Here is a 26,998-nt window from a genome sequence, read left to right as displayed (position 1 = left end):
GTTAGTAGCCAGAACTTCCAATACAATCAATATATAGCTGGAAGCAATTTCCAAAATTGCCAAAAAGATTGTGCATTATACAAATTGCGCCCATTGATTTGCAAAATGTGCACCACACATTATTCAAATATATAGCTGGAAGCAATTTGCAAAAAGATTGCGCATTACACAAATTTGCAAAATGCGCAACCGCATTTTGCAAATTGCTCACATTGGTATTGTGCCTACTACACAGTACACCTACTTTGAGACAAGAGTCATACTGATGCATGCTTGGTTATGGTTTAAAGCAGGGGTCACCAATGTGGTGCTCAAATAGCAGCACTTACCAGTGAGCTGCCTCTATTTTTTTAATTTTATTTATTTACTAGCAATCTGGTCTCGCTTAGTTCAACATTTTTTATTCTAAGACAGACAAAACTCAGATAGAATTTGAAAATCCAAGAATTTTTTTTAAAGACTTGGTCTTCACTTGTTTAAATAAATTCATTTATTTTTTTTACTTTGCTTCTTATAACTTTCAGAAAGACAATTTTAAAGAAAAAAATACAACCTTAAAAATGATTTCAGGATTTTTAAACACATATACCTTTTTACCTTTTAAATTCCTTCCTCTTCTTTCCTGAATATTTAAAATTTAAAGCCCACCAAGCTGCACCAAACTTTTGGTGCCTTGTTGACACGTAAAAGTGTATGCGCAGCAGCTATGAAGGTTGCAAGCCTGTTTGGTTCAACTTATCTTTGTGATTCAGCCTTTTCTGACATGAACTTCATCAAGAACAAACACAGAACACGCCCCACTGATGCACAGCTGCAAGATTTACTCAAAGTTGCAGTGTCAAGTTACACACCAGAGTAAAACACTAGTTAACAGCATGCAATGCCAGGCTTCCCACTGACTGACAAAGAAACAGATAACAGATTTGGTGTCCAGTTCAAAGTGTGACATGATTTATTTAAAAATGTGAGAGTTGACTTTTGTATTTTACATGAGTTATTACTTGTACAAATATGCAGCAAAGTAATTCATGATGTGTTAAAAAATGTTAGTGGCTAGCTAGTTAAAATGGGATATTGTGATTTCACAAGATTGTCTAGTGATCATTTGAAAATGTTCAATTTGGAAAATGTGCACTTAGAGAAAATATAAAAATAAAGTGTTGCATATATATATTCATTGTGAGAAATCATTAAGATGATCAGTGTTTCCACAAAGATAAATATCATGAATTATTAATAATAACATAGAGTTAAAGGTAAATTGAGCAATTTGGCTATTTCTGGCAATTTATTTAAGTGTGTATCAAACTGGTAGCCCTTCGCATTAATCAGTACCCAAGAAGTAGCTCTTGGTTTCAAAATGGTTGGTGACCCTTGGTTTGAAGTCTTATCCAACACTTGCGACAACTACTTTTTTACTGTCAACTGCGTTTCGTTTTTTAATCATTTTTGCTGGTGGTGTACCTCCGGATTTGTGCCGTCGCTCAAAAAAAGGTTGAAAAACACCGGCTTACACAACATTTGACATACTCCGGTACAGTAGGTGGCAGTGTCCACCTTTTAAGCCTCTGGTTGCAACCCGCCAGTAAACCAACAGAAGAAGAATACTAGACGTCTTTGCTAACGAGGTGCGTAAAACAATACAACAATTGCACCGCTCTGAAGTGATCGAGAAGTTTCATCTGACCCAATCGTTGCGGCATATAAACATTTATACAAATAAGAACGAAGTATTGCCAGGTTTTTGCCTTCCAGCGGTAAGAAGAGCTGCATGCTAGTGGTGCTGCTAGCTCCTAAGCTAACGACGCTTTATAAGACCGCTGCATTGTGAAGCGTGAAGGAAGGTAAGTGAGTATTAACACCAGTTTCTTTACTTCATTAAGTACGCAAAATGAACTTAGAATATTCCTTCATTAGAGTCTTGCTTTCCGTTTAGAGTTGAATTATTTATTTTAACCCCAAGCCTCCATTTTCACTCTCATCCGTCGACGGAGATTATCTCAAGACTGCGTTAGCGTTAGCTTCCGCTCTTTATTTATTTTAGTGCGAACCGGCGTTGTTCTTGCACCTAAACTCATATCTGCGTGTTGGTTAAGTATAAAAATGAATTAACTGTAAACTTTTTATCTTCCATGGTTTGAACATGTTGTCCCAAGTCCTGGCGTGGCATGGATATTAGTTTATAACCATTACCATGGGGTTCATTTTATTGAATTTGAATCCTACCTGCCTAATGTTTCTAAATTACCGTATTTTATATAGTTTACTTTGTAGCAATTGTATTTTTATTTGAGCTAGATGTGATTTCCCCCCAGATAGCCAAAACACATGGGGTGGTGGGGCGTGGCTAAGAACGCGGGCAATGTGACGTCATCACGTTTATGACGTCATCGTTAAATAGATCGTATTGACGCATATAATTTCCTTACCGGCCTACTGAAACCCACTACTACCCACCACGCAGTGTGATAGTTTATATATCAATGATGAAATATTAACATTGCAACACATGCCAATACGGCTTTTTTAGTTTACTAAATTACACTTTTTAATTTCCCGGGAGTTTCGTCTTGGAAACGTCGTTTAATAATGACGTATACGCAGGACGTCACGGGATTTTAGGAAGTATGAGCGCTACGCACACACACAGGTAAAAGTCGTTTGCTTTAACGGCATCATTACACAGTATTTTGGACATCTGTGTTGCTGAATCTTTTGCAATTTATTCAATTAATATTGGAGAAGTCACAGTAGAAAGAAGGAGTTGGGAAGCTTCAGCTTTTAGCCACACAAACACACAGTGATTCCTTGTTTAAAATTCCCGGACCTGAAACTTTCCTATGAACCGGAGCGCGGTCAAGCGGTAATGGATCCCTACCAAATGTCAACCAGCAGGTTTCGGTGAGAAAATTGTGGTTAAAAAGTCGCCACTTACCGGATATCAGCTGAGCTTGTGTCGTCCGTACAGGTGCCGTCGACACCCGTGTACAAACCCCTCCGACTATCAGGTAATATTAAACTCACTAAAACACTAGCAATACAATAGAAAGATAAGGGATTTCCGAGAATTATCCTAGTAAATGTGTTTTAAAAAATCGGAATACGTCCCAATGCTATCGCGTTTTTATTTTTCTTCTTCTAGTCCATCGCTATCAATATCCTCAAACACGAATCTTTCATCCTCGCTCAAACTAATGGGGAAATTGTCGTTTTCTCGGTCCAAATAGCACTTTTTGTTGGAGGCTCCCATTAAAAATAATGTGAATATGTGAGGAGCCATCAAACATGTGACGTCATCGTCTGCGACTTCCGGTAGAGGCAGGGCATTTCTCTTAACACCGAAAGTTGCGAACTTTATCGTCGATGTTCTCTACTAAATCCTTTCAGCAAAAATATGGCAATATCGTGAAATGATCAAGTATGATACATAGAATGGACCTGCTATCCCCGTTTGAATAAGAAAATCTAATTTCAGTAGGCATTTAACATAATAGGGCATCACAGTGGGACAGGGGTTAGTGCATGTGCCTCACAATACGAAGGTCCTGAATAGTCCTGTAAAAGCCTACTGAAATGAGATTTTCTTATTTAAACGGGAATAGCAGGTCCATTCTATGTGTCATACTTGATCATTTCGCGATATTGCCATATTTTCTGAAAGGATTTAGTACAGAACATCGACGATAAAGTTCGCAACTTTTGGTCGCTAATAGAAAAGCCTTACCTTTACCGAAAGTATGTGCGCGTGATGTCACGAGTTGCAGGGCTCCACACATATTCCCATTGTTTTTAATTTAATTTAATTCGGACCGAGAAAACGACAATTTCCCCATTAATTTGAGCGAGGATGAAGGATTCGTGTCTGAGGATATTGATAGCGAAGGACTACAATAAAAAAAAAAAAGTTTAAAAAAAAAAGGCGATTGAATTGGGACGGATTCAGATGTTTTTAGACACATTTACTAGGATAATTCTGGGAAATCCTTTATCTTTCTATAGTGTTGCTAGTGTTTAGTGAGTTTAATAGTACCTGATAGTCGGAGGGGTGTGTCCACGGGTGTCTTGAGGCCAGTGTCTGAGGGAAGTCGACGGCAGCTGTATGGACGGCGCAAACTCAGATGATCTCCAGTAAGAGGTGACTTTTTACCACAATTTTCTCACCGAAAACTGCTGGTTGACATTTGGTCGGGATCCATGTTCGCTTAACGGCTCTGATCCATAATAAAGTTTCACCTCCGGGAATTTTAAACAAGGAATTACCGTGTGTTTGTGTGGCTAAAGGCTAAAGCTTCCCAAATCCATCTTTCTACTTTGACTTCTCCATTATTAATTGAACAAATTGTAAAAGATTCAGCAACACAGATGTCCAAAATACTGTGTAATTAGGCGGTTAAAGCAGACGACTTTTAGCCGCGAGTCGTGCAGCGCTAGTATTTCCTTACAGTCCGTGACGTCACGCGCATGCGTCATCATTCTGCGAAGTTTCCTACAATAAACTCCGCAGGAAATTTAAAATTGCAAGTTAGTAAACTAAACCGGCCGTATTGGCATGTGTTGCAATGTTAATATTTCATCATTGATAAACTACCAGACTGCGTGGTCGGTAGTAGTAGGTTTCAGTAGGCTTTTAAATCCCGGGTTCGGAATATTTCTGTGTGGAGTTTACATGTTCTCCCTGTGACTGCGTGGGTTCCCTCTGTGTTCTTTGTCCTTTCCATCCTTACACTTTCCATCATTGTGGCGGTATAGCTTGGTTGGTAGAGCGGCCGTGCCAGCAACTTGAGGGTTGCAGTTTCGATCCCAGCTTCTGCCATCCTAGTTACTGCCATTGTGTCCTTGGGCAAGACACTTTACCCACCTGCTCCCAGTGCCACCCACACTGGTTTAAATGTAACTTAGATATTGAGTTTCACTATGTAAAGCGCTTTGATGCACTAGAGAAAAAGCGCTATATAAATATAATTCACTTCACTTCACATTGTAACTGAGCTACTGAGTGGAACAATGTCCCTTGTGGATCATTAAAATTTTTCTAAGTCTTACTCCGGGGTCCTCGTACCTCCAAAAACATGTACCTGGGGATAGGTTGAATGTCAACACTAAATGGTCCCTAGTGTGTGTAAATATTGTCTATCTGTGTTGGCCCTGTGATGAGGTGGCGACTTGTCCAGGGTGCACACTGCCTTCCCCCCGAATGCAGCTGAGATGGGCTCCAACATGCCATGCGACCCTAAAAAGAGACAAGCGGTAAAATATGGATGGATGGATGGAGTATTAACATAATATATATTTTTTATTTTATCGTTTTGCTTTATTCTACAATTGTTGCTGCTCATTGTAAAATGTAAAACAGGCTACACTACTGTGCTGTGCTTGAATGTTCCAATTTAGTTTGCCACATATCAAAACAGTCCTTTTGAATTAGAGATGGGGAAAAAAATGGTGGGTTTATTGATATTCTCCACAATGAAGTCACTGAAAAACTAAGCACACAAAGGAAATTACATGACGTTAAATCAATGATACAGTTTGGAATAAACTGGGGAAACAAAGCAAAACAATTATTCAGGATGAAGGTTGGCTGCATTGCTTAATGCTAACATACAGTGGATTAGTTCATTGACAGGCTATCGAAAAGTAGCAGGTCACATATAAAGACAAACATTCATTCACACTCACATTCATACCAATAATTTGGAGTCTGCGGTTAACCTAGCATGCATTTTTTGGAATGTAGGCGGAAGCCACACAGAGATGACCAAATGGACATTCCATGACGCACATTGCGTTAAGTTGGACGTTACTGTCGGTAGTACTGTCAAAATTAGGGTAGTTTTCGCTTTAATTAGAAATGCATGAATTAACTTGAAATGCCTTTCTGTTGAACTTTCTCACCTTTTTCCTGTGTGCTAACTCAGGCCCCGTTTATACTAAGCCGGATAAGGTTATCCAGAGAAAATCACACCTAACGTTATCCGTGTCCACACAACAATGCCACCGTTTAAGACCCCCGGCCCTCTCCATCCGCCGGCGAAACGCGACCTAGTACGCACGCACGGAAAATGCGCATGTCATAGTCACCTCCAGTGTTGCTTTGTGTGCAAGTTCTTAAATGTAACTTATCTGAACAATATCCAGTGTTGTGGGTTTTCAATTAACTGGAATCTAGTGTGCTGTTTGGCCCTATTGTAGTGAATCACCCCTGAGCCGTCATAAATAATCAAATCCTTATTAGACACGTAAACAATGTGATAAAGAACATTTTGCATCAATCAACCTATTGATCTAGATATTGGGGCAGGACACTCCTCACTCTTTTGCCGTCACCTTCATTGTCCATTCCTTTTTGGTGACTTTATATACTCTGTACCTAGAAGTTGAGTCCGCGACATACATGGCGGACAATAACTGATACAGTCTGCTTTGCCTGTCCAAATGCATTCACTGTTTTCCGTAGTTTTCCTTCGTCTTTTCTCGACGGCCAGGTAATACAAAGCACACGCTACCTTTTTATTCACATCCACGGGAGCTCGCATTCTCGTTGACTCTCCTTCGACAAATGGATGAAGTTTTTCCGCTAAGTAGAATCACTGCTTACATTCTAAAGTTGTCTTGCCGTCTGAGAAGTGTTAAATCTGAAAAAAGCTGCAATCGCTTCGTTAAGGTATTCATGTGTGATTTCCACAAGCGTCTGTAAATGCAGAAGAAGGAGAAACACGGGCATGTCTGGATAACTCGCCTTCATATTTTCAGGGGTTAGCTCTGAGTTACGAAACAGCTTTTTTATGAAGCTGGCTGTAGCGCGTTCTTTCTGACAACACTTCCTGTGTGGGCGCGGTCTTTCTGACGTCACTTCCTCTCCAAACTCAGTTTGTAAAGGATCAATGAATCCATACAAAGCTAAGTGGCGGAGATGCAAGAAATACACAGCGCACTTACCCGTGTATAAATTTGTCTGAGGAGGGGGACTTTAAACACTGGTTTAGCGTGGCTGAAACAGTGCTTAGGCTAAACAACTATTCGTTTAAATGGTTAGTGTCCCGGCCATGGCACATTCCAATGCGCCCTCATCTTTGCGTCCTGACGAGCGCACTGCAGGCCAATCCCACAGTCGTTCTCTCTCTGCTGTGGGCGTGCCTCGCGTCTGCAGACAATCTGCATTCAGCGCATCTATCTGTGATGAGCGAATTGCCTTTTTAAGCCGGCTAAACCTACCATCCCACGCTGGAAAATAACCTTCTGTTTGCGTACATACCCTCCGTCGCCTGGAAAGTGAGCTGTTCGTCTCACTTTTCCCTGGATCGCCCTCTGGACTCTGACTGCCTCCCTCGATCCTTGACTTGCCCCGCTTTGGACTCAGACCTGTAGACTTTCCTCCCCTGGACTTCCTCGTCTCTCCTTCAATATTTACGGTAACACTCAACAGCTATTCTACACACACACAGTCTTACACTATACACACACTTGGATTTTGTCACACTCCATTTCCTTAGTTAGTATATTTAGTATTGTCTGATTATTTTATATATATATATATATATATATATATATATATATATATATAATAAAAACACTTAGAGCTATACTGGCCCTTGGTGTCTGTGTGGTCATCTCCCCCTAGTCAAACATAACAGTTAGATGACTTAGTTCCAGGGTCAATTGATTTATATGCACCTTTTTCAAAATAAAGCATAGAGTAATATTTTTATGATATTTGAAATGTTTTGTTAGCTAATTATGGCCAATAGTGCTTGAATAATAGCCTATACATACAGTATATGTTTAGATGTAAAAAAAACGAAAAATTTCAAGGTGTGGTGGCTTTAATTTTGTTGTGGCGTTGTGCCAGGATCAATTACATGTAGGGGAAACACTGGCAATGGAAAAACTTAAGGGACCTATGATCATTGTAATCTACATTTAAAGCACTTCCCTGTGGTCAAGTTAATAGGTATGGGATGTGTTTTCGTGTAAATTTTGCTCAACGGTCACTATTATAACCTATTTTTTGAGTCCTATGGATGGGCGATATATCTATATATCGCAGAATATATTGCAGCCTTCTGAAATAACGATATATATCATGATATATTATTTAGTATGTAAATCACAATATAATTATCTCAAAACGGGTTACAAATGCCCTTAATTTTCAAGACCATTGAATGATTACATTTTAAATTAAACTTACTGCATAATTAGACAAAAACACAGGATGGTGGTGTACCAATATTAATTTAAATATTTAGATAAATTCCTACAGTTGGGTCTGATTTAAATCCTTTGATTTCTGCCCTTAAAGTCCTCCTGTGTCCAGGTACTTTAAGACACTGCCTTAAAAAGCTGCTTTTAGCAGCATTTTTGTTACTGAATGTTTCATGTCGGTGTTATCATACACATACCTAGATTAGATTGAAATAGTACTTTACCCTACATTATATATCGGAAAAGACTAAATTCCGCATAGGATTTCCGAAGAGTGCACTTTCTAGCGATACATTGGTACCTCGGTTTTTGTCATTAACCTATTCTGTTGAAAACTGGAAAATGTTTCCCTTATTATAACAATGTAAACACAATTTATTTTTCCCAGTGTGTGTGTGTGCGTGTCTGTATTGTACTATCCATGGATGAGTGTGTGTACACAAGCCAGATAGTCCCTCAGTTCGGTGTCTCAGTATTCCACAGAGGGACATCACGATAGCACAGCTAGTTGCTATGGAAGCCTCCGAGATCTAGTCCAATGGAGTCAAACAATCCCAGGTGTTCCTGGGGGAAAGATGAAGAGGTTTCAGGAGTGTCTCACTGCCGCGCCCTTATTAGGGGAGTTATCAACAGTCACCTTGCCAAGCCCTGTGCGAGGGCGCCGAAATATAAATAGGATTGTTTTGATTAGGGTGACCAGATGCATTTCAACAGATCCTCTACTCCAGTTGTTCTCAACCTGTGGCTCGTGGGCCAGGTACGGCCCGCCAGCGTCCTCAATATTTCCCACGGCCCAAAAAATATATATATATATATATATATATTTGTATTTTTTAAATCTGTTTAAATATGTCCTGTCCAGTCGCTCAAATCATATTGTTGATGTAGATGCCCATATCAGCTCTACAGGTTTACTTTACAAAGGAGAAGTACTGGATACGTCTTTTGTTCCCCTATTTCTATTTGACTTCATTAAATATTTATATCTATTTTGTGTTTGGCACTGCCGTATCGGGGCAGCAGAGGAGGAGGTAGAAAGAAGGGGAAAAAAAAGAAGACGGGGGAATATATGGGAGCAAGATAACAACAAAATTAATAGTATGCAGGGTTTCCCCTAGACTACCAAGATACCTGTGGCGGTGGGGGAGCGGTTGTGGGCGTTGTCACTATGACATCATCGAGTAATTTGCTATTATATGATTTTCCTTTACAAAGACAAAAATGTATAAATATATTTAAAAACAAATGTATTATTAATTAGTGTTGATATAGTTTTTTTATAGTTATGCCATATTTTTAATTGTTGCTGCTAATGAGTGAATTTTTGTTTAATTACAAACAATTAGCAGCAAATGTAGCATCTTTTTCAGGCGTTATACTCTTGTTTAGAGACTGCTCCTGTCCCTTGATGTCTGCGACGAAGGAGTCGAGCAGTTGCGAGCATGACTTTACACTTGCTTTGCACTGTTGTTCCAGTTTGACTTTCTCTCCTTAAAAGCCGCCACTGTCCTCCAAATATATGCATATTTATATTTATATGCATCCCCTTGTTTACCTGTTTCTCATCTTTTTTGTAAGGGGCGCTGGAAGCCGGCAGACCCGTCAGCGATCCTGTTCTGTCTCCCTGTAACGTTTGTCTGATCTTGAATGGGATTGCGCTGAAAATTTTAATTTTCCTGAAGGAGCTCTCCCAAAGGAATAAATAAAGTACTATATAATCCAATCTATTTTGTAGATTGCTGTCCACGGGTATATTTGGAATATATTCAATCTACGCTCACATTGCATACATGCTGGTAGCGCTGCAGACAATGGCATGCGTTTTTTTTACCTCCGATTTCGGCAGAGCATTTTTCGGGAATCAGTCTTTTTTTGCGGTCAAATTTTCAGTACATCACTCGTAAATGGTGCGCAAGTAATAGGCTATACATATCAATTCATACTATAACGAACAGCTGGTGTTAAAGGCCTACTGAAACCCACTACTACCGACCACGCAGTCTGATAGTTTATACATCAATGATGAAATCTTAACATTGCAACACATGCCAATACGGCCGGTTTAGTTTACTAAATTGTAATTTAAAATTTCCCGCGAAGTATCCTGTTGAAAACGTCGCGGAATGATGATGCGTATGATGGCGCGTGACGTCACTGGTTGTAGCGGACATTTTCTTCCAGTACAGATCACGGCTATAAATCGTCTGCTTTAACCGCATAATTACACAGTATTCTGGACATCTGTGTTGCTGAATCTTTTGCAATTTGTTCAATTAATAATGGAGACGGCAAATAAAAAAGATGTAGGTGGGAAGCAGTGTATTGCAGCTGCCTTTAGCAACACAAACACAGCCGGTGTTTCCTTGTTTACATTCCCGAAGGTGAAGCTTTACTATGGAACAAAGCAGTCAAGTGAACATTGTTCTCTACCACATGTCAACCGGCAGGTTTCGGTGAGAAAATTGTGGTAATAAGTCGGCTCTTACCGTAGACATGAGCGGAGCTTTTCATTCCTCCTGCAGCTATCAAAGAGGCAGCTGCGAATCTCTTGCCTCATCCGTGGCTTCCCTCAGAGACACTGGTGGTCACCACACCCGTGGCCACACCCCTCCGACTTTAAGGTACGACCATATAATCTCACTAAAAAATTAGTAACACAATAAGCAGATAAGGGATTTTCCAGAATTATCCTAGTAAATGTGTCTAATAACATCTGAATCGCTCCCACTGCCCTCTTTTTTTTTTTTTCCTCTAGTCCTTCACTCTCACTATCCTCATCCACGAATCTTTCATTCTCGCTCAAATTAATGGGGAAATAGTCGCTTTCTCGGTCCAAATCGCTCTCGCTGCTGGTGGCCATGATTGTAAACAATGTGAGGATGTGAGGAGCTCTACAACCTGTGACGTCACGCGCACACCATCTGCTACTTCCGGTACAGGCAAGGCTTTTTTATTAGCGACCAAAAGTTGCGAACTTCTGTTCTCTACTAAATCCTTTCAGCAAAAATATGGCAATATCGCAAAATGATCAAGTATGACATAGAATGGACCTGCTATCCCCGTTTAAAAAAGAAAATCTAATTTCAGTAGGCCTTTAATGTGTAATTCATGTGGTTTGGATTTGATGTCAGTTTTTCCCATGTTTGCAAACACACCATCTGTGCTTGAAAGGTGATTGGATTAGAATGAAGGAGTGTTGTTGTGTGTCTGGGGAAGCACAGACTCACGGGCACCAAAGTGTTTGCACGGGGGAGGTAAAACCTGTTGGAAGTGTGCCATTTGTTATCATAAGATGGGTAATAAAAGTTACAAATTTCGTCGGACTTTGTGTGATTTCTTCTAGGAGCTACAATATGTATAATATTCCTTTTTTTTTTCCTTTCAAGTAAAAAAAGAAACCCCTTATTTTCAAGGTGTGGATTGTGCCATTTGTTATCATAAGATTGGTAATAAAAGTTAAACATTGCGTCGGACTTCGTGTGATTTCTTCTAGGGGCTACAATATGTATAACATTACTTCTTTTTTTTTTCAAGTAAAAAAAATAAACCCCTTATTTTCAAGGTGTGGCTGTAATGAAAATGCTGTGACAGCACGCCACTTTCACTTACATTTAGGGGAAACCCTGGTGTGTCTATGTATATGTGTGCGTGTGTATTTATATATATACAGGGATTACTTTGATTTCTCCGTAAATTGGTGATACAATGTCTTCTGCTCTTCATCAAAGTCACAACAATAGACAAAACTGTTTCAGTGCAGCAATATTCTTGGATGTCAGGTGTGAATCGCTCTCTTGTTGTCATGCCACAGCATTTCAATCTGGTTGAGGTCAGGACTCTGATTGGACAACTCCAGAAGACCTATTTTCATCTGTTGAAGCCATTCTGTTGTTGATTTACTTCTATGCTTTGGGTCGTTGTCCTGTTGCATTACCCATCCTCTGTTGAGCTTCAGTAGGCGGACAGGTGGTCTTAAGTTTTCCTGCAAACTGTCTTGATAAACTTGGGATTTAATTTTTCCATCAATGAAAACAATCCGCCCAGGCCCTGATGCAGCAAAGCAGCCCCAAACCATGATGCCACCTCCACCATATTTCACAGTTGGAATGAGGTTTTGATACTGGTGTGCTGTGCCATTTTTCCTCCACCCTTAGTGTTGTGTTTTCCTACCAAACGGCCCAATTTTGGTTTCATTTGTCCAATGAATACTTTGCCAGTAGTATTGTTGAACATCCAGGAGCTCTTTTGACGAAGACTTGTCACCCATTGGTACAGACCGAATGATGCACATGCATCCTCAGCTATTGCCAATTATAAGACAAAGTAGCGGGTAGTTTAGGTTATGCGTAACTCCATATGGAAGCATTAAAAACTACAACATGGCTGATGGTGAGCAGATGAAGTGGAGGCACATACAAAAGACAGACTTCTGAATAGACTGTCAGAAAGTGAGTGGCAACACTAAATTGGCCGTAGTGTGTGAATGTGAGTGTGAACGTTGTCTGTCAATCTGTGTTGGCCCTGTGATGAGGTGGCGACTTTTCCAGGGTGTACGCCGCCTTCCGCCACAATGCAGCTGAGATAGGCCCTAGTTCCCTCCGTGACCCCAGAAGGGACAAGCGGTGGAAAATGGATGGGTCTATAAAACATAAGTTTTGCAAAATTTTGACCAAAAAACACAATTCCATTTTATGTAGACCACAAGGGAGTGTTTTAGGTGTACAAAAAAAATTATAATACGACCCCTTTTAGTACATTAAGGGCCGCCACAAGACTGTATCAGAAATAGTTTATTTGACTTATTTTGTCAGATTAGCCTGATGTGATTGTTTGCATTTGACGGATAATTTGTTTGCAAAGAATGTAGTTTCTGCTTGCACACATACGCAATTCGTAAGAGTGTACCTGCTAAATGTATTTTGCCTTCATGGAATCACAGCATCAGCAAATAATTGTACTGGTATACTGACGGATTCAATTCTGTGTTTGCTAGCTGTGGTTTGGCGGTGTTTGAGAGGCCATGAAGATGGAGGATCAGTTGGAGATGATGTCACAATTCCAAGAGCCCAGGGCAAAGAGAAAAATGATGGCAATTGGTAAGTGTGTATAATATTAGATGAAAACAATAGGATTTTAATAGTGAGTTGACCTAAAATAGTCTTAGTAGTAGTTAAGCAACAGGCAATTTGCATACATTCAACCCTGTTTTTTTGTTGTTTTTTTTCCCCAGAAAATATGCCTGAGTCAGGTCCTTCCACCAGTGGATTTCCTTACGACAGGGCACACCTGAAATATGGCTTATCAAAAAGAGTAGAGGTTTCTTTGTTCAGGCTTCCTGAATATAAGATCAGCGCCCTTCGACCGCCAACGCCGCCACAGTTCTACAGTGAAGATGAATCGGTGAGCAGCTCTAATTCTGGTCTTCACGATCGACAAGAAGACTCGAGTGATTCTGATTATTCGTCTTCAAAGACTCCAAAAGCTAAAGCCAACAGTCTTGGTAAGCCCTTCATTTTCTGCCTAACCACTACTTTCACTAAATCTATCGGTCAACAATCAATTTGATTGTTACTTTTAAAATGTTAGTTTTTTTGATTATTCTCATATTTTCAGCTCAGTTAAGCACTTTTTTCGAATAGTTATTTCTAAACGTGTCCCCTTCTACTCTCCACCCTTTAATAATTTTTTTTAAAAATTGTATTAATTTTTTAAAGATTCGATCCACGAAGTAGAAACACTGAAAGAAGTTTATAGCAGAAAATACATTTTGCTGCAAATGATCACATCAAGCATTTTGTTACGGATGAATATTGTTTATATTTTAATTAACATTATTACCAAAACAGTACGGTACTTAAATGGTGCCTTAACTGGTCCCTAAAACAATAGAAAACATGAACATTTTTGTATTAAAAAACGGGAAAAAACCCTAAACTTTTTATTCCTGTGCAATTTGGACATTTTAGTTGAACAGACTGGTAATTGAAATACTTCAATTATACAAATTAAATTATAACTAACATTCACTTAAGTTTTAAAATCCGCAACAAACTGTCATAAATATTGCATAAATACAGAACATAGAGAACGTGCAAAAAGCTACTTTTATATTGATGCTCATATTTCTGATGTTTGTGAATGCAACCTCATCATTGTTACATAATGAGGCAGTGATTTGTTTTTGTTGTTGTGGCCACTGGTTAGCCTAGCGCCGTTGTGTCAAGTGGGCCGCTGTTGGCGTGTTTAAAGGGAACTGGAATTTTGCCCATCATTCATTATCTTAATGTGAGACAAGAACATGCCTGTAAAGTCGGTAATTTTGTGCCATCTTGTTACATACACTAGTGCTGTCAAATGATTAATTTTAAGGATATTTCTGATCATGGTTTAATGCTGCCCATACCGATCCTCCTTGCGGGAGATCGGCTGCTACGTTGTGGAACTTCTTAATATAGAGTTGCGAGGCTCCCTGTCAATGCTTTGTGTGTGTGTGTGTGTGTGTGTGTGTGTGTAAAGCTTGCGGTCTTGCAGATCCTTTTTTCCCCCAGCAAAACAAAAAATGGATGGAAAAGTATGGAGTTTGTAGGAGTCATTTTATATAAACAGTACAGTTTGTTATAAACTGAAAAAGCAATAGGATGAAGATTGGCTCTTATGCCGCTAGCGTAATGCAAATGTACGGTGGACGGCCTAACGAAAATTAGCAGGGCACGTATACAGACAAACAATCATTCACACTCCGATTAATACATATGGACAATTTAGAGTCTCCAGTGAACCCAACATGCTTATTTTTGGAATGTGGAAGGAAGCTGTAGTACTCGGAGAAAATCCACCCACCCACGCACGGCGAGAACTTGCAGATGTTTATACAAAGGTTCAAAGACGCTCATGGCGTAAATTCAGACGTTATTTCGGAAGGAATTATAAAATTGTGGTCATGTTTACAGGTTTGAACAAGAAATGCATAAATTAACGGGAAATATCTTCTCTTGAACTTTCTCGGCTTACCTTTGCAGAGTGCCAACTTGGTTGCAGGGTCGATCAGGTGCGCGGCCAGCTGCAGAGCAAATGCGGACAGGCGACTCAAATGCACGTTTTTCAAAATAAAGCATAGAGGAACATTTTTTTTATATTTGATGGAGATGGTAATCTTTGGGAACCTTACGATTCGATTAAAAATCGATTATTGAAGCATCGATTATTGATGCAGTTTCACATTTCGTTTCAGTAATTAAACATTTATCACTTGCAACTTTAAAAATAGTGCACTTGTAATAAGAAACAGTTAAACAAAAGCTCACATTTACTAAATACATGGAAATCTGTGTAAAACTGGACTATAAGTCCCCTAAATTAAAAAAGCTGGTCGGATATCTCGCTCAGGTGGCTCACTGCAGTCAGCCAAATTTCAGAACTTTTTGCATTACTGTAGTTACAATAAATAAATCGATTGACGTTTACTAATCAATTTTATATCTGCCATGTCCGAATTGCTATGAATCTAAAAATGCTGAGTACCATATTTCCCCCATCACTAATATTTCAAATGTTTTTTTAAAACTAAATGTGGTCATACTGGAAAAATTGTAGGCTATATTTTATACATCCATTCATACAATGTATCACTTGAATTTGTTTTCATGTAGAAAGACTCTCATTGTTAATGTTTGAAAAGCCTGGTGTATACTTTATTGTTCCAACGTCGTCTTATATCGATCTGATATTTACATTCTGTGCCTGCCACGCCCCATCCCTTGTCTATTTTTCAGAGCATACCCCTATAATTGATTCATCGGTGTTTGCCTACACTCCTCAAGAAACCCTTAAGAGTCGTCCTGAACTGCCCGAAGAAGAGATCAAGGTGGACATGGTGGTCCTGGCCAAAAAGAAGAACTTGAGATGGCATCGAGGTCAGATTGTGGAGGTTGTTATTAAGGGTAAGAACAAAAAACAGATTTTTTTGAATCTTTAATCATTTATCATATTTTTAGACATTGGTATTGAACAGGGTATTTAGTTACACTCAAATTTGTATGTAAAGAACGTTTTGTTTTTTTTACTTTCTCTTACAAATATTTGTAAACGATAAAAATGTTACTTAAAAAGATAAAACATTGTATATGAAATGTGTATTTCTTGTATTTAAAATAATATTTTTTTTATTTTGCAGAAGACGGACGATTGAAGTACAAAGTCATTTTTGAAGAAAAAGGAAAGAGTCTGGTCTCGGGCCACCATATTGCTTTTGAAACCATGCCCAAACTGGAGCAGCTGTATGTTGGCGCTCGTGTTGTGGTCAAGTGTCAAGATGACGCAACCCTGTTCAGAGCTGGTATCCTGGCAGAGCTCCCCTGCAGAAAGAACCGTCTCAGGTGTGCTGAAACATTTATTGATAATTATAGATTAAAGGGTGCCTTTATGTCAGAAAAGAGCAGCAAATCATTTTACAGTGTAACCTGTTTATGTCAATGCGCCTCATAAGTGGCATTTTATGGTATTAAAACCGTGTCAAAATCATTTTGCAAAAACACCACTCTCTCCCCGAGCTGTGCTTCTCACGTTTGGCACTCTGAAGGCGTGCATTGTGAACTTTTCTGATTGGTTGTTGTAGTTGATTGGTTGTGGTGTGAAACACGGATATTGGGTTATTTTTTATAAAGACTACTCTTCAGAAGGAACACACAGCTCGACGGTAACAGGTTCAAATTGTCTTTGACCTGGTAGGTGTTTGAAGTGGCCAATATGTATCCACTGCCACATTCTAGAATTCCAAATGGAAGAATTTCTGTACGCGTAGATGGGGCGTAGAGAGTCCGCAATCTGGAGTGGTTTATGTTTTTTTTGTGAACCTATGATAGTTTTTACAGATATTTATTCTTGCATTCCGAACATGATTTTTTTTTTCTCTTGCCTAAATTATTGGGTTACTTTAGAATTAGACTTTTGTACATGCACAGGTTTTTTTAAGAAATTAAGCATAAAAAATAAAAAAATGAATCTGAGTTAATACACTATGCTATTATTTTAAGTCAACAGGAAGTTATGTGTGCACATATTCATGCTGTGTGTCAAATAGTTGTCGTTGCTCGCTGCTTAGTGATAATGAAGACGTTAACAGTACTACAACGCAAGTCGAAAAACAGACCGACATTTTTTGTTTGTTTATTTTACTGGAATGACCCCTTTTACGTCATAAATTGTATGTCAGCAAAAAGGGTTGACATCGGTCTGATTAAAGTAGATTCATTTTATCATTAAGAAGAACATGGTGGACTGGAACCTGACAGACGGGTTGTTGACATCGGCGGGACTGACATAAGCAAGTTCCACTGTAGTCCCTGTTCATACAGGTAAACATATGTCTCTATGGTTGCAACAATCAATTGATTCATTAGATTTATCTGTTGCTTTGACTGTTTGAAGTTTATTTCGAAAATGTACACAGTTTCAATATTTTACATATTTTAAATTGTTTTTCTTTACAAGTCCGAGAAGGAGTAGAAAGAAGCAAGTATTTTTAAACTGTTTTACCTAATTTAGGCATTGAGGCTATAAAATGTGTTCTCCTATTAAATTTTATTACCCTTCTTACTTGGATGAACTAATAAAAAGATTAGTCATTTACTAAACTAATCTATAGCTGCAGCCATATATATCTCAGTAAAGTTGGGTGGTGAGAGATGAAAAAACATTTTTAAAGTCAAACATTTGAAAATTCCAACGTTTGATTCAATTTGCAGGTTTTTGGTGTTCCTGGACAACCACAAGCCCATCTATGTTGGCCTAACATTATTTCACCTTGTGTGCAGACCATGTAAGTTTGAGGATTTTTATTCTTGAGTATTTTAAACCACTAAATTCATTAAACTGTTCTGTGTTTATTAAACAATGTATTTTCTCTTGCATATAAATTCAAATGACCTTAGGCTAAATTAAAAAATAATAACATCAGCATCGTGTGGACATCGGGGGTGGTACCTCTGGATTGGCAGACCGGGTTGGTGGTCCCTCTCTTTAAGAAGGGGGACCGGAGGGTGTGTTCCAACTATCGTGGGATCACACTCCTCAGCCTTCCCGGTAAGGTTTATTCAGGTGTACTGGAGAGGAGGCTACACCGGATAGTTGAACCTCGGATTCAGGAGGAACAGTGTGGTTTTCGTCCTGGTCGTGGAACTGTGGACCAGCTCTATACTCTCGGCAGGGTCCTTGAGGGTGCATGGGAGTTTGCCCAACCAGTCTACATGTGCTGTGTGGACTTGGAGAAGGCATTCGACCGTGTCCCCCGGGAAGTCCTGTGGGGAGTGCTCAGAGAGTATGGGGTCTCAGACTGTCTGATCGGGGCGGTTCGCTCCCTGTATGATCAGTGTCAGCGCTTGGTCCGCATTGCTGGCACGTTTCCAGTGACGTTTGTACTCCGCCAAGGCTGCCCTTTGTCACCGATTATTTTCATAACTTTTATGGACAGACATTCTAGGTGCAGTCAAGGCGTTGAGGGATTCCGGTTTGGTGGCCGCGGGATCAGGTCTCTGCCTTTTGCAGATGATGTGGTCCTGATTGCTTCATCTGGCCGGGATCTTCAGCTCTCACTGGATCGGTTCGCAGCCGAGTGTGAAGCGACCGGAATGAGAATCAGCACCTCCAAGTCCGAGTCCATGGTTCTCTCCTGGAAAAGGGTGGAGTGCCATCTCCGGGTTGGGGAGGAGACCCTGCCCCAAGTGGAGGAGTTCAAGTACCTAGGAGTCGTGTTCACGAGTGGGGGAAGAGTGGATCGGTGCGGCGTCTTCAGTAATGCGGACGTTGTATCGATCCGTTGTGATGAAGAAGGAGCTGAGCCGGAAGGCAAAGCTCTCAATTTACCGGTCGATCTACGTTCCCATCCTCACTTATGGTCATGACCGAAAGGACAAGATCACGGGTACAAGCGGCCCAAATGAGTTTCCTCCGCCGTGTGGCGGGGCTCTCCCTTAGAGATAGGGTGAGAAGCTCTGTCATCCGGGAGGAGCTCAAAGTAAAGCCGCTGCTCCTCCACATCGAGAGGAGCCAGATGAGGTGGTTCGAGCATCTGGTCAGGATGCCACCTAGGGAGGTGTTTAGGGCATGTCCAACTGGTAGGAAGCCACTGGGTAGACCCAGGACACGTTGGGAAGACTGTCTCCCGGCTGGCTTGGGAACGCCTCGGGATCCCCCGGGAAGAGCTGGACGAAGTGGCTGGGGAGAGGGAAGTCTGGGCTTCCCTGCTTAGGCTGCTGCTCCCGCGACCCGACCTCTGATAAGCGAAAGAAGATGGATGGATGGACAAATGTTTGTGTATATGATGTCATTATTCTCATGCAAAACAAAATGACGTAAACCGTATCAGCAGGCATCCTCTAATATTCCAACCAAAGAGACAAGCGACGATAAACCTAATTTGGTTAATGTGTGTTAATGATAATGGGGAAAAATGGAGTGCTGTACTCAGATAAAAGCAGCAAGGGTCGGGTAGCAATTAGTTTGTTGTTTAATTCAGTTAAATGACACCCATTGGAAGTAGGGGTACAGTACACCCTTGCATTGAATGTGAGACATGTCGAGTTGCTGTCGACTAGGAATGTAACGATTAACAGTAAGTAAGCGGACAAAATCTAAAGTCTGTACGGATTTTGGATTTGAAAAGTATGCTGGGGAGAAATACTTAAGATAAATAAGCCCAACTGCACAAAATGCAGGAGAAATGACACATTGCTTGTTTCATTGCCCCCTGTTTCAAAAGCAGCTTAAATGAGCCTGAGACTACCAACTGTATCCAGGAGGGAAGGCCTTAAAGCTTGCACAGGGTTTCTGCGGGTTTTTAAAAAGCATTAAAAGTCATTAAATAGATCTAGCAGAATTAAAACCTTACATTACATTTGATGTCGAGAGGCATTGAAAAAAAATGTAATACAATTCCATGTCTGGGTTGATATTCAGTAGGTCAATGAATCGAACAATAATTGCAAATGAACTCAATAACTTTGCCGTCATTGATTAATTGCTACGTCTTTGTCTCTGGCTTTTAAACTGCATACAAGCGGTCTCACTCTGTGCATCGCTCTCAGCACCTGAGCTTGTTCATTTGACGGTTGAATTACATGAACAAAGTGAGACTTTTGTCAGTCATCCACAAGCTTTGTTTCGATACATGCAGTTGGGTCCTGCTTGCAAATCTCTTCCACATGTTTTCCTGTTGTAGTAGTAGTAGAAGCGACATTCACTTTAATGTTGGAGCCTCAAAACCATAGGAAGAGACTTTCACCAAGGTGGACTGTGCAAATGAAGTCAATAACTTTGCCGTTGCGCTTGTAGCGTGAAAGCAAGACAACTTCAAGTATCATTTGACACACAAAAACGGGTGCGTGGTTTATTCCTCCAAAACTAGAATGAATGCCAACATCATACACTCAAAATGGGGGGGAACAACAAACCCCCAACTTTAGGAGAATCTCCTGACGGCCACTTGAAGGGGCCGTCAAAATTACTCGCTCTTAAAGGCCTACTGAAACCCACTCCTACCGACCACGCAGTCTGATAGTTTATATATCAATGATGAAATATTAACATTGCAACACATGCCAATACGGCCTTTTTAGTTTACTAAATTGCAATTTTAAATTTCCCGCGACCTGTTGAAAACGTCACTGAATGCTGACGTGTATGCGTGGCGTCACGGACTGTTAGGAAATATTAGTGCTGCGCGCACACACAGCTTAAAGTCGTCTGCTTTAACCGCATAATTACACAGTATTTTGGACATCTGTGTTGCTGAATATTTTGCAATTTGTTCAATTAATAATGGAGAAGTCAAAGTAGAAAGATGGAGTTGGGAAGCTTTAGCCTTTAGCCACACAAACACGGTGATTCCTTGTTTAAAATTCCCGGAGGTGAAACTTTACTATGAATCAGAGCGGTCAAGCGAACATTGATCTCGACCAAATGTCAACCAGCAGTTTTCGGTGAGAAAATTGTGGTAAAAAGTCACCACTTACCAGATCAGCTGAGCTTGTGCCGTCCGTACAGCAGCCGTCGACTTCCATCAGACACTGGCGTCAACACACCCGTGGACACACCTTTCCGACTATCAGGTAATATTAAACTCACTAAAACACTAGCAACACAATAGAAAGATAAGGGATTTCCCAGAATTATCCTAGTAAATGTGTCTAAAAACATCTGAATCCGGCCCAATGCAATTGTGTTTTTTTTTAACTTGATATTTTTTTATTTAAAAAAATTCTAGTCCGTCGCTATCAATGTCTTCAAACACGAATCTTTCATCTTTGCTCAAATTATTGGGGAAATTGTCGTTTTCTCGGTCCGAATTTCTCTTTTTGTTGGAGGCTCCCATTAAAAACGATGTGAGGAGCCAATAACGGGTGACGTCATCGTCTGCGACTTCCGTTAAAGGCAAGGCTTTTCTGTTAGCGACCAAAAGTTGCGAACTTTATTGTCGATGTTCTCTACTAAATCCTTTCAACAAAAATATGGCAATATCGCGAAATGATCAAGTATGACACATAAAATGGACCTGCTATCCCCGTTTAAATAAGAAAATCTCATTTCAGTAGGCCTTTAACTGCATATATGAATGTTAAACGGGAACAATATTATTTGCACAATCGAACAATACAGTGAATCATGATGACAAAGTCAAATAACAGGTGTGGTGAATTATGTCCTTAAATCAACCGCTACACAAGTCCCCCCAGAATTCCCCATCACAAAAAAATAAATAAATAAACGGTCAATGGACAGGGGCACGGACGGGCTGACCAGACCGGGTGCGCCGGACTGGTAATAATGCCGGGTAGTCAGCAGGGGGGGCCGGCAGGGTATCTGCACTGTCTAAGGTCCCGGTGGCATGCGTTGAAGGATGCAGTACATTATCATGGGGCCTAGGTAGAGTGGGCGGATGACCCCAGCGCCGGGGTACTGCCGTGATAACCGGCTGACTAAGAACCAAGTGGGCCGCTTTAAGCCGGTCCACCGTGATTTTTTTCAGACCGACCCCCGATGTCCAACAGAAAATGCTTGTCTCCGCTCTCGCGGGCGCGAAATGGCACATCGTAAGGCGGCTGAGGGGGGCCGCGGTGGCCGTCGTAATTGACAAATACAAATGCTGCTCTTCTTAAAGAAGTGGGAACATGAGATGGCGTAAGGCTGTGTTGAGAAGTGGGGATGGGGGCAAAACCCTTGGCGGCATCGAGGAGAGCAGCTCGCTGCTCTTCGCCAGACCAAGGTGCCGTTTGTGCAAGGGAATAGAGTCACCTGGCACTCTCAAGTGCTGGCCATACACCAACTCTGCCGAAGAAGTTTGCAGGTCTTCCTTGGGGGCAGTCCGAAGCCCCAGAATCACCCAAGGGAGTTTGTTTACCCAAGCGCTATCTTTTAGAGATGCCCTGAGCGCTGCTTTCATCGATGTCTGAAATTGCTCACATATACTTGGTGTACTTACCCGTACAAAAAATTGTCTGAGGAGGGGGACCTTAAACGGGGCTTAGGCTTGTTTTACGGGGTTATCCGGCTTAGTGTAGACAGTCTAAGAAGTGTGATCCCTCAATAATTGAAACACACCCTCCGGGGAGGTGGTCGCCCTTTTCAAGAAGAGGGACCACCACCCCAATCCAGAGGTACCGCCTCAGACCTCCACGATATGTTGACGAGACGTGTCAGCCACGACAGTCCCACAACATCCAGCGCTTTGAAGTATTCGGGGTGAATATCACTTATCCTCTCCTGGGGCCTTGTTACTGGGCAGTTTTCTTGATTACCTCAGCAACTTCGGCTGCAGTGCTGAACATGTCTGCGTTTGTGACCACGGACTCTGTCTCCTCTGTCGACACTTGAAGAATTATTGAAATTATTCGATAACGTTGCTGCTCAATTTGAGAATAAAAAGTTCCTGCCTTCTTTAATCCACACCAGAAGTTTTAAAAGCAAAACTTTATTTTATTGGCGTTCTTGCAAACTTGAGTTAGACCGAGTGTGACACATGCATACTTTTAAATACACCATTTCTATCCACCATCAGTACCAGAACCTGTAGAGGACATCCAGGACGAAGCTCACAGAAGTTTTATGGCTCAATACTTAAGGGATTGGCCTTACCCTCATCTAACCCAGTACAAGCCTGGCCAGACTGCCTCTGTGGAGTTTAATGACGAGTATCACAAGTGCAAGGTGGAGCTGGTGGACTCCAGCTTGATACAGGTGTTGTTTAAGGTTAGTTCTGCCTTTATACTGACATTGTTTTCTGCTATCCGTACTTTTTTTTCCCTAAGTTGTTGAGATGACCTCTTGTTCTTCTGTCGTTACCTTAGTTTGATCAGCACAAAGAGTGGATTCACCGTGGCTCCATACGGCTAGAACATATGCCAAGATTTTTGGAACTGAGGAGAAGAGAAGCAGACGGTGGTGAAAACTGAATGACTGCTCTGGACAATACCTTTTTATCCATACTTTTATATTGCTACTTTTCTCTTTAGTAATTGTACACATGATAGATTGTCACTTTTCAAAAGCCCCCTGGTAGGTGCCAGAAGACTTCCGAGAGAGTTTCAGCAGTATGACAAAATCCAAAGGAAGACACTTTTCAAACCTGCTCAACTATCTTATGTTAAAAAGTAATTTGTTTCAAGCCCCCCGCGACCCCAAGAGGGACAAGCAGCAGAAAATGGATGGATGATTGGTAATCTCTACGGCGAGAGAATCAACAGCAAATCTCAGAAAATGCTGTAGAAAAATTAGTTTCATATAGTAGCCTACAGCCTTCCACACTTCTCACTGAGCCAATTAATGGGTGTCTTTCTATCGTTTAGCTAAAACTCTGCTCTATTGTACATGCAACTATTACTAAATATGTGTATATAAACTGTCAAGCAGCTGTATTTTATACAGGCAAACATCCGTTACTTTACATCAAATGGAGCCAACCAAGATTACCATTTGAGGAAATGACATCAAGCATACATTTGTACATGCAGTGAAGCCCCAAATTATTTACAACCCGGCAGATTTTGACTTAAATATACTTTAATTCAACCAGGAATGTATTTTATCTGTCAAAGTCAATGGGTATGACCTAAAATGATCGGTTACCCGACATTTCCCCTTGTTTTCGTCACCTGTCGCCCAGAAGAGCAGATTAATACTGGTCTGAGAGTGCAGAAGTAACTCCGACTTCATTAAATTCCTCAAATTCAACTACATGCTCTGAGTCAATTCTAATTGTTATTCATCAGTAACACATTTATATAATGATTTAGAGATGTATTTATTTCATTGTGTCCCACTTGACCCCCCATAGAACACGGGTTCCTGGTCCGATTTGTTGAAATGATGAAATCCAACTATCTTAACAGAAGCTATATCATCTGAAGTTCTGTGCAGCTTTAGAGGTATTTTTTCTGGGAAATAATGGCGGAATTCAGGATTGTATGACATTCTACTTTGGTGTATTATAATTAGTCCTTGTTTCATTCTGTCGTCAAATGCCTACAGACTTTTTTTCAAATGATAGTGGTTTAAAGCGAAACCGATAATATGGAATGGACTGTTATTTAAGAATGTTAAGTGGAACGTTGTATCAGGACATTACACTTAAGCCCTGTCAGTTATGTTTCACAGCTTATCGTGGTTGTTATATTTTGCACTTTTCATAGGATCCGGTTTTCAACAAAAAAAATTTGCCAAAGGTTTGCTCCGGTTTTCGTTTATTGTCTCGGTTATCATAGGGACAAACAGCCACACAACAAACTAGTTTGTTTGCCTCACATTTGGTGGAATCGAGTGCCGTAATCAAAGTGCTTCGTGTTGACTTATTCTTGTCATGTTAATACATTGCTTGGCTCCAGCTTTATTTGTGACCCGTCTTTACAAAAACATGTCTGTTGGCCTCCTCTTCACTTCCCACTTGAAAGTCATTCTCTCTTTTAGCCGTCGCCCCACTATAACATCATCCCTGATTGACTCTGTAATTCTTTTGCTAACAAATGACACATTTGACCGCAATATATGCCCCCATGGGGCCAAAAAGAGTTGCAAGTGCCAGCACTTTGCTGAAAGGTGAGAAGCACGGTTGCATTTTAAAAAAGACCACGTAGCAAAGTACAACCATTGCGTCCCTCATTCTTCTATTACTCGTTGTTTTTCCTTAACTAGTCTTCAATAAAGTTAAAAGTGATGTTTCGTGTTCATTTATTTCATTTGTCTGTTATTTGTATTTCATATTGTTTTCTGCATTTGTATTATTTCCTATTGAAAATATTCTGTTTTTTTTAGATTTGGCCTCTGTCGGTCCAAATTACTAACGAAAAACGGGGTACCAGTGTAATTGTACTTCTTGCAAGAGTGTAAAAATATATGAGCGCAGCATTTATGCTGTGACAAAGGTCAGTGCATCTGCATATAATGTAAATGTGTGGATTTTTCATAAAAAAACTGTAAAAAATACAGCAGATAAATAAAAACTTCTGGGTATGATGTATTTCCTAAAGTTGTTTGTACCTTTTGAAAGGCATCTGTTTTATAGGATAGGATAGGTCTTTATTGTCATTGCACAAGTACAACGAAACTTTGTTTTCAGCACAAACCTGTTCAAGATTAGACAAACAGTGTACAGGGTTACAGAACAAGAACGCTGATGGGTCGCCATAAGGCGCCCCTTAAAAGATGGGGAAAAGGTAAATGCTAGGAAAGGATGAGTAAAAAAAATACAATCTAGACTGGGCTCCTAAGGGGGCCCAGTCTGGAGTGGGAAAAAAACTCAATGGCAAAGCACATATACATATTACAACATACATCTCGAGATATCTAGCAACAGAGGGAAGGTAGTTCAAGGTCATGGTGGTAGGCCGCAGCTCTTCAGGCGCTGACCATCCATTCATCACCCCTACGGGATTTGTGTAGAGGGCGTTGGGTTGGGGGCAGGGGGGTGTATGTGTGGGGTGTATATATATATATATATATATAATTATTTTTTTAATCCTTTAATAGTGTTGGTTGTTTCCTAAGATAAAACAGTTTTTTGCAAATTTTGCTTTCAGATGCTTGATCCTACTAGATGGTAATTATCTGGAAATTTAAAATAGAGTATTTAATTGCGATTAATGCCTTTTTGTTTCTAGGTAATTGCAGATAAAAGTTAATTTTTAATCAGTATACTTGAGACAGATCACTTTGTTTTATGCAAATGTTTATTAAAAAAGTTTTTTAAGAGCTCACTACGAACTGGACACGCTCTTTCACAGTCACGCAAGCGCTTCATAAAATAGTTCCGTTAAAGTAAATTAGTGTTAACTTATGATCAGACTTGTGGACTACATAACTGACAATGAGGCTTTTAGAGGTGTTTTCCAGTTACATAGTGGAATACATCATGTAACTAAGAATATAAGGTATTGAAAATGTTCTTAATTGGCATTTAAATTATAGATAGGCCTACAACCCTGCTCGAAACTCCCCTTTTAAAGGGGCAAAGTCCTCCCTGCTACTTTTTTTTTTTTCCATACTGTAGCGGTGTCAAAGTTGTTTTCACTGAGGGCCACATTGCAGTCACGTTTGGCCGCGTAGGGCCGATTCTAACAGTGAATGCTATTGTTACACCATTTTGAATGCATTTTTTTAGTGCATTTTTAAAACTAAAATGTAAAAAAAATATGGTAAGTTGCAATAATGTCACCTTAAAATTTATAGTATTTTACTGTAAATGGGAAAAACACTACCTATGTTTTTATGGAGGGAAAAAAGGTAGCACTGTTGCCAGAATTTTACTCCA

At 40.3% G+C, this 26,998-nt stretch overlaps 1 protein-coding gene across 3 annotated transcripts; it reads left to right on the top strand.

The window, feature by feature from the left end:
• Positions 1 to 1,474: 1,474 nt before the first annotated feature.
• LOC133539881 (histone-lysine N-methyltransferase SETDB1-B-like) lies at positions 1,475 to 25,708 on the top strand. 3 transcript variants are annotated; one of them, XM_061882166.1, is made up of 8 exons: positions 1,475 to 1,628; positions 13,199 to 13,301; positions 13,436 to 13,705; positions 15,978 to 16,145; positions 16,379 to 16,580; positions 17,949 to 18,022; positions 23,255 to 23,445; positions 23,544 to 25,708. In XM_061882166.1, exons 2-8 carry the CDS (start codon positions 13,226 to 13,228, stop codon positions 23,646 to 23,648), a joined length of 1,086 nt encoding a protein of 361 aa, XP_061738150.1. In that variant the 5' UTR covers positions 1,475 to 1,628; positions 13,199 to 13,225; the 3' UTR covers positions 23,649 to 25,708. The 3 variants fall into 3 exon arrangements, with proteins under 3 accessions (XP_061738150.1, XP_061738148.1, XP_061738149.1); XM_061882164.1 differs by having other exon boundaries at positions 1,572 to 1,844; XM_061882165.1 differs by having other exon boundaries at positions 1,572 to 1,848.
• The last annotated feature ends 1,290 nt before the right edge of the window (positions 25,709 to 26,998 follow it).

Source organism: Nerophis ophidion, linkage group LG21, assembly GCF_033978795.1.
Source record: "Nerophis ophidion isolate RoL-2023_Sa linkage group LG21, RoL_Noph_v1.0, whole genome shotgun sequence".
In the NCBI taxonomy this organism is placed as follows: domain Eukaryota; kingdom Metazoa; phylum Chordata; class Actinopteri; order Syngnathiformes; family Syngnathidae; genus Nerophis; species Nerophis ophidion.
Note: the sequence above shows the minus strand (reverse complement) of the source record. Positions and strands in the feature narration are given on the sequence as shown.

Excerpts from the sequence above, each read along its gene's own strand:
- LOC133539881 (XM_061882166.1), top strand. The coding sequence starts at position 13,226 with ATGAAGATGGAGGATCAGTTGGAGATGATGTCACAATTCCAAGAGCCC. Across the intron at positions 16,146-16,378 it reads TGTGGAGGTTGTTATTAAGG|AAGACGGACGATTGAAGTAC; the intron begins GTAAGAACAAAA and ends TTTATTTTGCAG. Across the intron at positions 23,446-23,543 it reads TGATACAGGTGTTGTTTAAG|TTTGATCAGCACAAAGAGTG; the intron begins GTTAGTTCTGCC and ends TCGTTACCTTAG.